At 54.0% G+C, this 14,713-nt stretch overlaps 1 protein-coding gene across 1 annotated transcript; it reads right to left on the bottom strand.

Moving 5' to 3' along the window:
* Positions 1-2,043: 2,043 nt before the first annotated feature.
* On the bottom strand, positions 2,044-14,593 carry LOC106738633 (cathepsin W). The gene is made up of 11 exons (XM_059732510.1): positions 14,462-14,593; positions 14,013-14,079; positions 8,189-8,302; positions 7,616-7,752; positions 7,023-7,119; positions 6,735-6,815; positions 6,255-6,368; positions 5,656-5,720; positions 5,464-5,557; positions 3,377-3,435; positions 2,044-2,965 (listed from the first exon to the last, which is right to left on the bottom strand). The coding sequence occupies exons 1-11, from the start codon at positions 14,567-14,569 to the stop codon at positions 2,852-2,854; spliced, it is 1,050 nt and encodes a 349-aa protein (XP_059588493.1). The 5' UTR covers positions 14,570-14,593; the 3' UTR covers positions 2,044-2,851.
* Positions 14,594-14,713: the final 120 nt, after the last annotated feature.

The raw sequence follows: 14,713 nt of genomic DNA, 5'->3' as shown, positions 1-14,713 counted from the left end.
ACTGCAGAATTGAACCGGGAGCTGGGGGGAATGATTGAGGGCTGGGGGAACAAACAGAGGCTTCCCCCCAGCTCCTGGTTCGATTCCCCAGCTCCCAAGCAATTCCCCCAGCTCCCTGATTATTCCCTCCAGCCCCCGCAGCTTCTCCCCGGGCTGCCAGCGCAAGTTGCAGCTTGTCTGGCTGCTCCCCCAGCTGTCCTCCTCCCCACCTTGCTGGGGCAAGGCAGGCAGTGCTGGCAGCACCGGGAGAAGCCACAGGTGCTGGGGGGAATGACTGGGGAGCTGGCGGATCGAACCAGGAGCTGAGGGGAAGTTGTTCCCTCAGGCCCCAATCATTCCCCCCAGTAGAGTTATGCGAAGCCTCAGTAGCTGATTCGATTCAGAGAAGTTTCAGTGTGATTTGGGGACTAAATCTCTGAATCTGAATTGAACTGAGAGACCAATTAAAATCTCCAAATCTATTTGAAGCATCCGAATCGATTCGGAAAAGCTTCAGAAAAGATTTGGCTGCTACAGAGATTCAGCCATAGACTAAACAGGCAGCTGGCACAGCTGCCTCCAGTGGGTAAGTCTGTTGGGGTTGGGGGAGTGGGGAGGGAATGTGCACGGGGGAGGGAGGGAGGGAGTGGGGCTGGAGCAGTGGGATGTAGCCATGGCTCACTCCAGGTGAAAGGGGGCAAGCGGCAGCATAGCATAGCATAGCCCCTGCACCCAGCGCTGCTGTGCCCACATCCTGAGCCTCCCACGCCAGCTGGGAAGTGGCGGCAGGGCAGAGCCCCCACTCCCAGCACTGATGCGGGGCCAGTAGTGCTGGGAGTGGGGGCTGCATCATGCCTCTCCCCCCCGCCCACTGACTGGGCAAGTGGCAGCAGGGCAGCCCCCGCAGCTCCCCCTGCCGGGGCAGAGGCAGGCACAGCCTGAGGAGACATGGGAGAAACTCCCATGGCTGCCCCATCCGGCCCCAGCCTCCCGGTACTTTAAAAAAAGATTTTTAAAAAGCCCCTCACTCACTGGCTGCAGCAGCCTCTGAGGTCTCATGGCAGAGCCCCTCCACGCAGGGCAGGGCAGTGGGGGACAGCAGAGACCAGCCCCCTGCTTGGCACCCGCACAGCAGCTGTTGCATCGAGCAGGTGCAGCATGGCTGGGCAAGGCGCTGCACCCTATCTGGGGGCTGGGGCAGCTCCACCTGTCAGCCAGCCCGGCACCACTCAGACCCAGAGGCCCCAGCTCCCAGGCAGCACAGGGCCCCCTGCCAAGCCACGCCCCACCCATGCCATGGGGCAGCTACTGCACAGGTGCCTGGCGGAGGGGGGGACAATCCCTGCTGCCTCCCACTGCCCCAGTTTCCGGTTGGATCCTCCAGCTCCCAATCATTCCCCACTTCCCCTATGGCTTCTCCCAGGGCTGCCAGCACTGCCTGCCTTTCCCTGGCAGGGGGAGCGGCTGGGGGAGTAGCCAGACAGCTACTCCCAGAGCCAGCAGTCCTGGGAGAACCTGCAGGGGCTAGGGAGAATGATCTGGCCCTGGGGAAATGAACAGAGGCTTCCGCCCAGCTCCTGGTTCAAGCACCAGCTCCCCATTCATTCCCTGCAGCTTTTCCTGTGGCTGCCAGCACTGCCTGCCTCGGGGGAGCAGTCAGGAGAGCTTCTCCCAGGGCTGCGGGCTCAAGCCGGCTGCTCCCCTAACTGCTCCTGCCATCATTGCCTGCCTGTATAGTCTATGGCTGAATAAGATTATGCGCCAAATATCTTTGGATTCCGCCAAATCAAATCGGGACCGCTATTAAAATCACTGAATTGAATCACTGTTCCTCTGAACCACTGAAGCAAATACTTTCTGCTTCACACAGGCCTATTGGGCACGGGTCCTGGATGCCTGGGTTCGTGTGTGTGTGCACACACACACATGTGCATGCCTAGACTCCTGCGTTTTGTGTCGGCTTGGGGGGATGACCCCAGGCCCCTATTAATCCCAGACAGGTTGTGAAGACCAAGGAAGATTTGAGAAGCCTGTCCCAGGAAAAAAAAATCTCCAACTCAAAAATTCAATCCCAAGCCATTTTAATAGCAATGCTAGTACTGGGTACAAACAGGAGCGCCTGGGGAAGACCAGAGGGATCAGGCAGATGAAGTGGTGGATGAGAAAGAATCACTCTTACAAAACAAGGCAGAAATCAGGCCTAAAGTTACTGAGCCTTTAAAAGGTGGCAGCCTGTCAAGGCCAAGAAATTTGTCCCTCAGTTCCAGAAACAAGGTTTCCAAGCAGCCCCCTTCTCCGCTCACTGCAAATGGGCAATAAAAGCAAAGGCTTGGGCTTCTTGCCAAAGAGGGTATTTCCAAGGCAAATCTGTGCCTTGTATCCCCCACTCAGAACCAACCAGGACAAGCTCAGTAAAGAGAGACATCTGATAAGGCTAGTAACTGTATAACTGTGCATGGGCTCTTTCTGTGTTAAGATAAAACTGCTCCTTCTAATGGGGCAATTGGATAGACCTTTCCATGAGCCAGGCAATAGACCTGTTTCAGTGACAGTGGAAAGCTGTCTCTATTGCCAAACCAGATAGACCTGTACCACACCACAGTGTCCTCCTGGCTGAGCCAGTTGTGTCCTATATTCGAGGACCTCCTCCCCTAAGCAGTTCTATCACTGGTTGCCCCTTCTTCCTATCTTACCTCTAGCTAGAGAACAGCAAGCAAACAGGACCTGAGTCTAATACTCCACTACTAAGCGGCCTAAAGCCTACTAAAGTCTACACCTCCTGGTAAGTCTTGTGCATGCAGCTGACCATCATTCTTGCTTCGTGATTGCTGTAGGAAAGAGATGCAGCCTATCTATCCATCCATCCATCCTGTCAGGGTGGGCAGGACACTAGGATATCCCCAGAGTCATCCTCAGCCACCGTGGCTGTGACGGGCAATGAGGCAATGCCACAGGCATTGCCCCCACGGTAGATGCGGAAAGAGCCCTGGGGGGGTGAATGGGATAAGCAGTTAGCAGCTGGGCACAGTTCTCATACACCCACATACTAGGATGACCAGCCCCTGATGTGCCTCACCTCAGAGCCAATTGCAATCTGCACTGAGCAAAGGGGCCCTATATAACCAGTCCCCCAAACACCCCACCCCAGAGCCAGCTGCCATCTACAGTGAGCAAGGGGGGCCTATATAACCAACCTCCAATAACCCACCCTAGAGCTAGGCACCATCTGAACTGAGCAAAGGGGACCCTATATAACCAGCCTCCGAAACACGCATCACTCCAGACCCAGCTGCTGTACATCCATCCCCCAAACACCCCACCCCAGAGCCAGCCACTGTCTGCACTGAGCCAGCGGGGCCTCGTGTCCCCATTGACTTGCCTGTGCCCTCCAACTCACCTCCTCCCCCCACTCAGGCCCCCAAGAGTTCTTCACGATCCAGTACGGGGTCTTCTTCTCTGGAGTCAGTGTGGGAAATATCAGGGTACAGGTCAGCATTAAGGAAGGAATGGTTTAGGAGAATTCTGACCCCCACCCTCTGCCTCCATCTCTGTCAGCCACCTATCTGTCTCCATCACAACCCCCTGGGGTCCCCAGTCCCACCCTTCCTCCCTCCTGGGGCTTTACTGTCTTTCAGCCCCTTAGCCCTGTCTCAGCCACAGGGTGGGATATAAATCTAAATACTAAAAGAACATAAGAGCATCAGAGCTGCCACAGGTGGGTCAAACCATAGATCCTTCTTTCCAGTCCTGTATTGCACCCCAGCCATGCCACAGTAGTGCTGGAAGCTGAAAGTTTATAATATCGTAAAAGTCATAGAAATTAAGGCCTGGAAGAGACCTTGAAAGATCATTGAGTCCAACTCCCCTGCTCTCAGCAGGAATACTGAGATCAAATGATCCCAGCAAGGTGTCTGTCCAGTCTCCTCTTGAAGACTCCCAAGGTTGGGGACTGCACCACCTCCTTGGGAAGTCCATTCCCGATTCTGATCACCCTTACCGTAAAGAAGTTCTTCCTTACATCCAACCTGAAACCATCTTCTAACAATTTATGGCCATTGCTCCTTGTCCTCCCCTGGGCTGTCCTAGTGAACAGTTTTTCTCCCAGTTCCCAATATTCACCCCTTATGTAGTTATAGACAGCCACCAAATTCCACCTCAGTTTTCTCTTCCCCAGGCTGAACAGTCCTAGATCCCTCAGTCTTTTCTCATAAGGTTTGTCCTCCAGGCCCTTAATCATTCTTGTGGCCCTTCTCTGGACCCTTTCAAGATTCTCCACATCTTTTTTGAAACGTGGTGCACAGAACTGGACACAGTACTCCAGCTGGGGTCTTACCAGCACTGAGTAGAGAGGTAGTATCACTTCCCTAGCCCTGCTTGTGACACTTTGGCTAATGCATCCCAGTATGCTATTAGCTCTGTTGATTACTGCATCACAGTGGTAATTCATGCTCATCCTGTGATCAGTCATTACCTCATGGTTCCTTTCAGCCATCATGCTGGCCAGGGCATCTCCTCTTAACCTATATTCATGTTGCTGGTTACTTCTCCCCAGATGAAGCACTTTGCATTTATCCTTATTGAACTACATCTGGCTCCACTCCACCCACAGTTCCAGCTTGTCCAGGTCTGCTTGGATATGCATCCTATCCCCTAGCATGGCCGCTTTTCCCCATAATTTAGTATCATCCACAAACTTGACCAGTGTACTCTCCACAACCTCATCTAAATTGTTGAGTAAGATGTTGAACAACACAGGGCCAAGAACTGAACCCTGCGGGGCACCACTGGTCACCTCCTGCCAAGATGATACAGACCCGTCCACTAACACTCTCTGGGTTCAACCCCTCAGCCAGTTCCCAAACCAGCTAACCACGGACTCTGCCGGCCACAATCCCCAAGTTTTTTATAAGAACCTCATGGGAGACTATATGAAAAGTCTTTTAAAATCTAAATGTATGACATCAACCACGTCTCCTACATGTAGGTGATTCATTACTTGATCAGAGAAGGAGATGAAGTTGGTCAGACACAACCTGCCTGCAATAAAACCATGTTGGCTATCCTTCAGCACCATGCCTTCTGCCTGTCTCTCACAAATGGACTTCTTGATAATTTTGTCCAAAATTTTACCCAGTATCAAGGTCAGTTTAGCCAGATTCACCAAAGGACTAGACACATGCTTGGGGGAAAGGGACATCAGTCACTATTGAGAACAGGAGACAGGGGCACAGCCTCTGAATCAGACATCTCTAGACCTTCAATGCTGGACGCTGCAAGTGAGACAGGAACAGAGGAAATACACTGCTCAGACCCCATTCGCTCTCCCTTTCAGCACCCACTCTCTGCCACTGTGTGCCACATAAGATTGGGCAAGATGGACCTGTGATCTGACCCAGTCCATGACAGCTCTGATGTTCTTATAAGATGTGTCTGTCGTCACCATCATCCCACCTCCCTACCCCTGTCTCTCTGTCCCCAACTCACCCAGGCCGTAGCCCACCAGCAACACAGCATGGTTCATTTCATCTGGGTTACAACTGCAAGCCATATTCTTTGTGATGATGCCTTCTTCATAAAACTGGGAGGAAGCACAGGTCGGGGGGGGAAGCAGGCTTTGGTAAGGTTAGCCAGGGGCATGGCAGGCTGGGGAGGACACAGGTCCACAGGGGCTCCTACCTGCAGCAGCTTGGCATTGATGCCCACAGTGACAGGCCCCTGGACAGCGATGTGGGCAGCCAGCTCTGTTGGACGAGGCCACAAGTGCGTCAGCCGAGGGGGGCGGCTGGGAGAGACCCCCAACACTCCCTACCCATCCCTGAAGCCTCTGGACTGCACGGTTCTCTGGAATCCCACCCCATGCACTGATGCACACATGTGGCTGAGATATGCACATGCCTGTGCGTACACACAGCAGTGCACACACACAGTAGTGCACACAAATGAACACACCAGACACACAGGGATGCATACAGGGATGGACACATATGCACATGCAACAGTAACATGGATACACTCATATATATATATATATATATATATATATATATACACATACACACACACACTATGAACACAGGTGCACACACTGAACACACAGGGATAAACACAGATACATACATGCATGCACACAGGGATGCACACCCACACACACACCCCAGCAAGAACATAGACAGGGCCTGAGCAGTTTCTCTCCCCTCCTTCTAAAGACCCCTCCCCACCCCGACAGCCCATGCACCCCATCCTCCAGCCCTGCTGGGGTCCCCACAGCTCCTCACTCTTTTCATCAGATGAGAGGATCTGGAAGGTCTGGACATGGGCGACAGCTCGGTGACTTTCCTGACACATGTTCTGGCAGGCCATGTATGGGTACTGCTCCTCTGGGGTCAGACCTGTAGCAGAGGAAGGATAGTCAGCAGGGGAGGCTGGGGGGGGGGCGGGGGGTCTGTGCTGAGCATCATTTTATAAGGGCCTTGATCTCAGCCAGGGAGTCTTTGCATTTGGTGCTCTGTTCTCAACCTGAGGGAGTTGGGGGTGGAAGGGTCTGTGCAGTGCCTGGTCCTACAGGGATGCTTATCTCAGTCTGGGTGTCTGCACAGCACCTGGTGCTATACGGGCCTGATGTCAGCCTGGGGGTTCTGCACTGTGTCTGGTGCTAAAGGGGCCCTGATCTCAGCCTGAGGGGTCTGTGCATTGCTCTGCTCCATGGAATGGGAGTAAATGAGCCCAGGGAGTGATGAGGCCCAGCCCCCACCTACCGTACATCCAGGCAACAGTGAATGCATCCCAGGGGAAGGCGCCTCCACAGGCCACCTGCAGCCGGCTGCAGTCCAGCACCTCTGCAAAGCAATACACCCTGGGGTCACCTGCTCCTGTACAGGGGGCTCCCCTTGCTGCTCCACTCCCCTGGCCTGGGGTCCCCCAGCTTCAGGCATCTCCCTGGCCCCCAGCTCCCCCAGGGTGCATGGCTCCCCCCTCCGCTGCCCTCTGGAACCATCAGCATCCCCCCAGAAGGCCCCAGCCCCCTTCCAGCAAGGGCCTCGTACGCTGCACAGAGAGGTTGTAGAGCTCCTGGTGCCGGATGAACCAGAGCGACTCGATGTTGGCGACTGCGGCAAAGGCCCAACAGGAACCACACAGGCCCTGGGAGAAGGGGGACAGGACAGGGGGTTGGCTGGGAGCCTTGTGGGGGAAGGCTGTTTGGTGGTAGAAGCAGGGTGCTCCCACCAACATCAAGCTTCCTCATGATGGTGCCCCTCACTCCCGACCCACAGCCCCCTGCTCCCACCTAGCCCTGTTACTGCCCCTCATTCCCAACCCGCAGCCACCAGGTACTCTCCCACCCTGATGGTGCCCCTCACTCCTGACCCGGAGCCTCTCACCCTCACCTAGCCTTGCTGGTGCCCCTCACTCCTGACCCACAGCCCTCAGACTCTCTCCAGCCCTGATGGTCCCCTCACTTCCTACCCATAGCCCCTGCCCACCCCAGCACTGCTGGTGCCTCTCACTCCTGAGCTGCAGCCCCTACAAGCCCTGCCAGCGCCCCTCACTTCTGACTCACAGCCCCTGCCAGCCCTGCCAGCGCCCCTCACTCTCAACACATCCCTCGCCCTGCTCCCCCAACTCCAGTTGCCCCTACCTGGTTTTTGGCAGGTGTGACGGCCCCTGCCTTCCTCCAGTCACAGCTGGGGGGTGCTGGCTTGCTGGGGGACTGTGCAGGGGGGCGTAGGGTATGGCCAGGCATGGGGCTCAGCAGCTGTGCCCGGAACTCCTCCTCTGGGGGGAACGGGGACAGAGGATAGGGGTTCAGTGGGCAGAGTTCAGAAGTGGTATGTGCATCCGTGTGCAGCTCTGTGTGCATGCGTGTGTACATCCGTGTGTGTGTATGTGGGTGTATCTGTGTTCTTCTTGTGTGTACATCTCTGTGCATCCCTCTGTGTGTGCTGTGTGCATCTCCGTGTATCCCTGTGTGTGCATGTGTGCATCCTTGTGTGCCTTGGTATGTGTCCCTGTGTGTGTGAATGCCTCAGGGCTATAGGGAGTAGTGTTTAGCTGTGGGGGTCACTAAGGGAAGCTGAGCAGGCTGCTGGGCTTTGTGGGGCTGTGGGTCACAGGTCTGGCTGGGGCAGAGGGGGCGGGGCTTGGGAAATGGGGCAGACTGGGGGGGGCAGGAGGTGGAGTTCAAGGACGGTGGCGGGAAGGGGGGTCTCACCAGTCAGGTCGCTGAAGCGAGTCATGCCGAACCGGGCCAAGCCCTGCCCGGCTTCCTCCAGGGCCCTGGCAGTGGCCAGGTTCTGCCTGAAGATCAGCAACCGCCGGTGCTGCTCTGGGGAGGGAGATAGGGGTCACTGAGGAGCAGGGGGTCCTGCCCCAATCAAGCTGTCCAAGACTTCCACCCCCCTCCTATGAGCCACTCCCAGCCCCTGTTTTCAGTCACTCCAAGCCTGGACAACTCCCTCCTTGCAAGGGCACCTGCTCCCCAGGGTCTCCAACTGGGGACATAAGAGCTCCCAGGAACTGCACAGGGTGAGCCCCTCACTCAGTGCTCAGTAGCTACTGACATCCTTTTCCTCCAAGAATTTGTCCAATCCCTTGGAGAATCTGGCTAAACTCTCAGCTTCCACCAAATGTGGTGACAGCGAGTTCCCCCCTTTAGTGACACACTGGGTGAAAAAAACCTTCCTGGTGTTAGTTTTAAAACAGCTAACTGTGGTGACCCCTCGTTCTCGTCCGGTGAGAGACAGTCAATAATACATTTCTAGTGACTCTCTCTTCTCCATTTAGTATTTTGTAAACCCTTCTCATCTACCCCCTCCAGCATCTATTTTCTAAAATGAATAAGTCTGTCTGTCCATCCAGTTGGAGTTGTAGCTACCAAGGGATGTGAAGAGTAACGAGAAAGTTTTCTACAAGTATGTCGGTAGGTAGAGGAGGATCAGGGAAAGTGTGGGTCCCTTACTGAATGGGAGAGGCAACTTTGTGACAGAGGATGCAGAAAAGGCTGAAGTGCCTTTTTTGCCTCCATCTTCACAGGCAAAGACAACTCCTAGACTATGGCATCTGGCAGCACAGTTTGGAGAGGAGGTGAGCAGCCCTCAGTTGTGAAAGACCAGGTTAGGGACTACTTAGAAAAGGGTAATGTGTACAAGTCCTTGGGGCCAGATGGCATCCACCTGAGGGTGCTGAGGGAGTTGGCTGATGTGATTGCAGACCCATTGGCCATCATCGCTGAAAACTCATGGCAATCAGGAGGGGTCCCAGATGATTGGACAAGGGCAAACATGGTGCCCATATTTAAGAAAGGAAAAAAGGAAGATCCAGGAGACTACAGACCAGTCAACCTCACCTCAGTCCCTGGAAAAATTATGGAGCAGATCCTCAAGGAATCCATTTCTAAGCACTTGAAGGAGAAAAGGGTGATTAGGAACAGCCAGCATGGATTCACCAGGGGCAAGTCATGTCTGACCAAGCTGATTATCTCCTTCTATGATGAGGTGACTGGCTCTTTGGATGCGGGGAGACCGGTGGACGTGGTGTACCTTCATTTTAGCAAGGTTTTGATATGGTCTCCCATAGCACTCTTGCAGGCACGATAAGGAATTATGGGTTGGATTAATAGACTGTAAGGTGGATAGACAACTAGCTGGAGCATTGGGCTCAGAGAGTAGTAATAAATGGCACTGGGCTCAGAGAGTAGTAATAAATGGCAACTGGTATCAAGTGGAGTGCCCCAGGGCTTGGTCCTGGGGCCAGTTTTGTTCAATGTCTTCATCAGTGACTTGGAAGATGGCATAGAGTCCACCCTCAGCAAGTTTGCAGATGACACCAAGCCATGAGGAGTAGTAGATATGCTATAGTGTAGGGCTAGGATTCAGAGTGACCTAGACAAATTGGAAGATTGGGCCAAAAGGAATCTCACAAGGTTGAACAAGGACCAGTGCAAAGTCCTGCACTAGGATGTAACAATCCCATGCACCAGTACAGGCTGGGGGCTGACTGGCTGGGTAGCAGCTCTGCAGAAAATGACCTGGCGGTTACTGTGGAAAATAAGCTGAATATGAGCCAGCAGCGTGCCCTTGTTGCCAAGAAGGTTAATGGCATACTGGGCTGCACTGGCAGGTGTGTTGCCAGTAGGTCAAGGGAAGTGACCATTCCCCTCTATTCAACACTGGTGAGGCCACATCTGGAATACTGTGTTCAGTTTTGGGGCCCCCGCTACAGAAAGGATGTGGACAGATTCGAGAGAGTCCAGCAGAGGCCAGAAAAATGGTTCGGAGGCTGGGGGACATAACTTATGAGGAAAGACTGAGGGAACTGGGCTTATTTAGTCTAGGGAAGAGGAGACTGAGAGTAGACTTAATAGCAGCCTTCAACTACCTGAAGGGGGGTTCAAAAGAAAGGGGGGTTTCTCTGAAGAAAGAGAACATTGGGAACCTGCAAGCCACGGGGCGGCCAGCACTACAGCACAGGTAAGAAACGAGAAGGTAAGAAATAAGGGGCCCCTTGGGACTCGGAGCGGGGGGGCAGCAAAGGCACCTGTCGCAGGGCTCAAGTGCCTATATACTAATGCTAGGAGCATGGGGAACAAGCAGGATGAACTAGCGCTCCTGCTTGCACAAAACACCTATGACTTAGTAGGGCTAACGGAAACCTGGTGGGATTCGTCCCATGACTGGGCGGTACATATTGAGGGTTATAGATTGTACAGAAAGGACAGGGTGGGGAAGAAGGGGGGGGGGGGGTTGCACTTTATGTCAATGAGCAATATACATCGACCCTCATCAAGACGGAATCCAAGGATGAGGAAGTAGAAGGATTGTGGGTTAGGCTACGTGGGGGGCAAGGAGAAAGGGATTTGGTGGTAGGGGTCTGCTACAGACCCCCACATCAAGGGGAAGAAATAGATTCGGGGCTCCTGAGGCAGCTCTCGGAGACCATAAAAGCTAAAGAGGCGGTAGTCATGGGGGACCTAAACTACCCAGACATCTGCTGGGAGACGCAGACGGCAAAGTCCCACCACTCACGCAGGTTTCTAACCTGTGTACAGGACCTCCACCTGACACAGGAGGTACACGGTCCCACTAGAGGGAATGCCTTACTGGATCTGGTATTGGCAATGGGGGATGACATGGCAGGGGACCTACAGATCGGTAGCCATCTGGGGGACAGTGATCACCTAATAATAGAATTCTTCATAAGACGTCGAGTGGGTAAGGTAACTAGTAGGGTGAAAGTGCTAGACTTTAGGAAAGCTGATTTCAATGAACTCAGGCGATTAGTCAAGGACGCGCTGCAGAGTAGGAGTTTTGAAGTGATGGGAGCCCAAGAAGGGTGGCTGTGCCTTAAGGAAATGATCCTTCGAGCACAAAGCGAAACGATCCCCATGCGAGGAAAAAGAGGGAAAGGGGCCAGGAGGCTTCCCTGGCTGACCAGAGAAATCCAGGGCAGCCTAAGGGCCAAAAGGGGAGCACATAAAAAGTGGAAACAAGGAGAGATCACCAAAGAAGAATATACCTCCTCTGCTCGCGCTTGTAGGGACACAGTTAGATGGGCCAAAGCTACCATGGAGCTGAGGATGGCATCCCAAGTAAAGGACAACAAGAAATTGTTTTTTAGATATATAGGGAGTAAAAGGAAGGCCCAGGGAGGAATAGGACCCCTGCTAAATGGGCAGAAGCAATTGGTGATGGACAGGGGGGACAAGGCTGAACTCCTCAACGAGTTCTTTGCCTCAGTGTTCCTAAGCGAGGGGCACGACAAGTCTCTCACTGGGGTTGTAGAGAGGCAGCAGCAAGGCGCCAGACTACCATGCGTAGACCCTGAGATGGTGCAGAGTCTCTTGGAAGAACTGGATGCCTTTAAGTTGGCAGGCCCGGATGAGCTCCATCCGAGGGTGCTGAAGGCACTGGCCGACATCATTGCAGAGCCACTGGTGGGAATATTTGAACGCTCGTGGCGCACGAGCAAAGTCCCGGAGGACTGGAAAAGGGCCAATGTGGTCCCCATTTTCAAGAAGGGGAGGAAGGAGGACCCGGGGAACTATAGGCCAGTCAGTCTCACCTCCATCCTTGGCAAAGTCTTTGAAAAAATTATCAAGGCTCACATTTGCGAGAGCCCGGCGGGACAAATTATGCTGAGGGGAAACCAGCACGGGTTCATAGCAGGCAGATCGTGCCTGACTAATCTAGCCTCTTTTTATGACCAGGTTACGAAACACCTGGACACAGGAGGAGGGGTGGATGTCGTATACTTAGACTTCAGGAAGGCCTTCGATACGGTATCCCACCCCATACTGGTGAACAAGTTAAGAGGCTGTGACTTGGATGACTACACAGTCCGGTGGGTGGCAAATTTTCTAGAGGGTCGCACCCAGAGAGTCGTGGTGGATGGGTCGGTTTCGACCTGGAAGGGTGTGGGCAGTGGGGTCCCGCAGGGCTCGGTCCTTGGACCAATACTCTTTGGTGTCTTCATCAGCGACTTGGATGAGGGAGTGAAATGTACTCTGTCCAAGTTTGCACATGACACAAAGCTATGGGGAGAAGTGGACACGCCGGAGGGCAGGGAACAGCTGCAAGCAGACCTGGACAGGTTGGACAAGTGGGCAGAAAACAACAGAATGCAGTTCAACAAGGAGAAATGCAAAGTGCTGCACCTAGGGAGGAAAAATGTCCAGCACACTTACAGCCTAGGGAATGACCTGCTGGGTGGCACGGAAGTGGAAAGGGATCTTGGAGTCCTAGTGGACTCCAAGATGAACATGAGTCGGCAGTGTGATGAAGCCATCAGAAAAGCCAATGGCACTTTATTGTGCATCAGCAGATGCATGACGAATAGGTCCAAGGAGGTGATACTTCCCCTCTATCGGGCGCTGGTCAGACCGCAGTTGGAGTACTGCATGCAATTCTCGGCGCCGCAATTCAAGAGGGATGCGGATAACCTGGAGAGGGTCCAGAGAAGGGCCACTCGTATGGTTAAGAGCCTGAAGACCAAGCCCTACGAGGAGAGACTAGAGAAACTGGACCTTTTCAGCCTCCGCAAGAGAAGGTTGAGAGGCGACCTTGTGGCTGCCTGTAAGTTCATCACGGGGGCACAGAAGGGAATTGGTGAGGTTTTATTCACCAAGGCGCCCCCGGGGGTTACAAGAAATAATGGCCACAAGCTAGCAGAGAGCAGCTTTAGATTGGACATTAGGAAGAACTTCTTCACAGTTCGAGTGGCCAAGGTCTGGAACGGGCTCCCAAGGGAGGTGGTGCTCTCCCCTACCCTGGGGGTCTTCAAGAGGAGGTTAGATAGGCATCTAGCTGGGGTCATCTAGACCCAGCACTCTTTCCTGCTATGCAGGGGGTCAGACTCGATGATCTATTGAGGTCCCTTCTGACCCTAACATCTATGAATCTATGAAAAGAGGATGGAGCTAGACTATTCTTAGTGGTGGCAGATGACAGAACAAGGAACAAGTTGCAGCAAGGGAAGTTTAGGTTAGATTTTAGGAAGAATTTTTTTCACTAGGAGGGTAGTAAGGTGACCTAGAAAAGTGGTAGAAGCTCCAACCTTGGAGGTTTTCAAAACCTGGCTAGACAAAGCTTTGGCTGAGATGATCTAGTTGGGGGTGGTTCTGCTCTGAGCAGGGGTTAGACTAGAGACCTCCTGAGCTCCCTTCCATCCCTCACTTCCTATGATTCTATGATTCCATCCATGCATCCACACTCTATCCATCCATCTACCAGCACACACTCTATCTAGCCACCTATCCACCCCACTCTCTCTTTCCGTCTCCAATTAGCCTTTTAGTCACTCCTCACATAGAAGCCGCTCCATGCTGCTCATCATCCTTGTTGCCCTTCTCTGCACCTTTTCTAGTTGTTCTCCATGCTGTTGGAGCTGTGGGGACCATGGAGGCCGAGGGTCTGCTCCTGGCTCCAGGGACCCAGAAGCATTGGTGTTAGGAGAACAGCTGGCCACCCCCATTTCCCTTTTCCCCTGAGTCTCTCCCTAGACTCTCCTCATCCACCCAGCTCCCCCAGGCTCCCCCTCACCTTCAGGGTTGCTGTAGGTCTTGTTGAAGCGACTCATGAAATCCTGGAACAGTTGGATCAGTTCAACCTGGAATGGGTCAGATCAGAAGTGAAGGGGTTAACGCCTCAGCCGCAAGGGGGCCAGGAGGTCTCCAGAGATGGAGCCTCCCACCCACAGCTCCCAAAGCCCTGCCCCCTCCTAGCCTTGTTGATGCCCCTCACTCCCAACCCATAGCTTCCTACCTTCCCCAACCCACCCCCAGTGCCTCTCACTCCTGACCTGCAACCTCCAAAATCACCCCAACCCTGCTAGTGCCTCTCACTCCCAACCCACAGCATCAAGACCTTCCCCAGACCCCCTGGTACTCCTCACTCCTGAACTGCAGCCCCCTGCCTTCCCCAGGCCCCCTGGTGCCTCTCCCCCTCAACCAACATCCCTAGCCCCAGTTTTGTCCTCCCTCAGCCACTACCATGCTGGGCTCTGGGGCTGTGTCCAACACATCTGGGGGGAGCACAGCTCCATCCCCCCAGCCCAGCAGCAGCAGCAGGAGGCAGGCACTGAGTACTGTGGACTCCATGTAGCCAGTCTGTGGCTGCTGGCTGCTCTGATGCTTCTTATAAAACCCTGGGTGTGGGTGGTCACCAGGAAGTCACAAGGGGTGTAGTGTGAGAGCTGGGGGTGGGCGGGGGGTAGGATCTGGGCTGGGTGCCTCCCCCTGAAA

Source organism: Alligator mississippiensis, chromosome 8 (assembly GCF_030867095.1).
Source record: "Alligator mississippiensis isolate rAllMis1 chromosome 8, rAllMis1, whole genome shotgun sequence".
In the NCBI taxonomy this organism is placed as follows: Eukaryota; Metazoa; Chordata; order Crocodylia; family Alligatoridae; genus Alligator; species Alligator mississippiensis.
Note: the sequence above shows the minus strand (reverse complement) of the source record. Positions and strands in the feature narration are given on the sequence as shown.

Coding starts and splice junctions, on each gene's coding strand:
- LOC106738633 (XM_059732510.1), bottom strand. CDS start 14,569: ATGGAGTCCACAGTACTCAGTGCCTGCCTCCTGCTGCTGCTGCTGGGC. Junction 7,753..8,188: donor TCGCTTCAGCGACCTGACTG/GTGAGACCCCCC, acceptor CGTTCCCCCCAG/AGGAGGAGTTCCGGGCACAG. Junction 6,369..6,734: donor CACTGTTGCCTGGATGTACG/GTAGGTGGGGGC, acceptor CCTCTGCTACAG/GTCTGACCCCAGAGGAGCAG.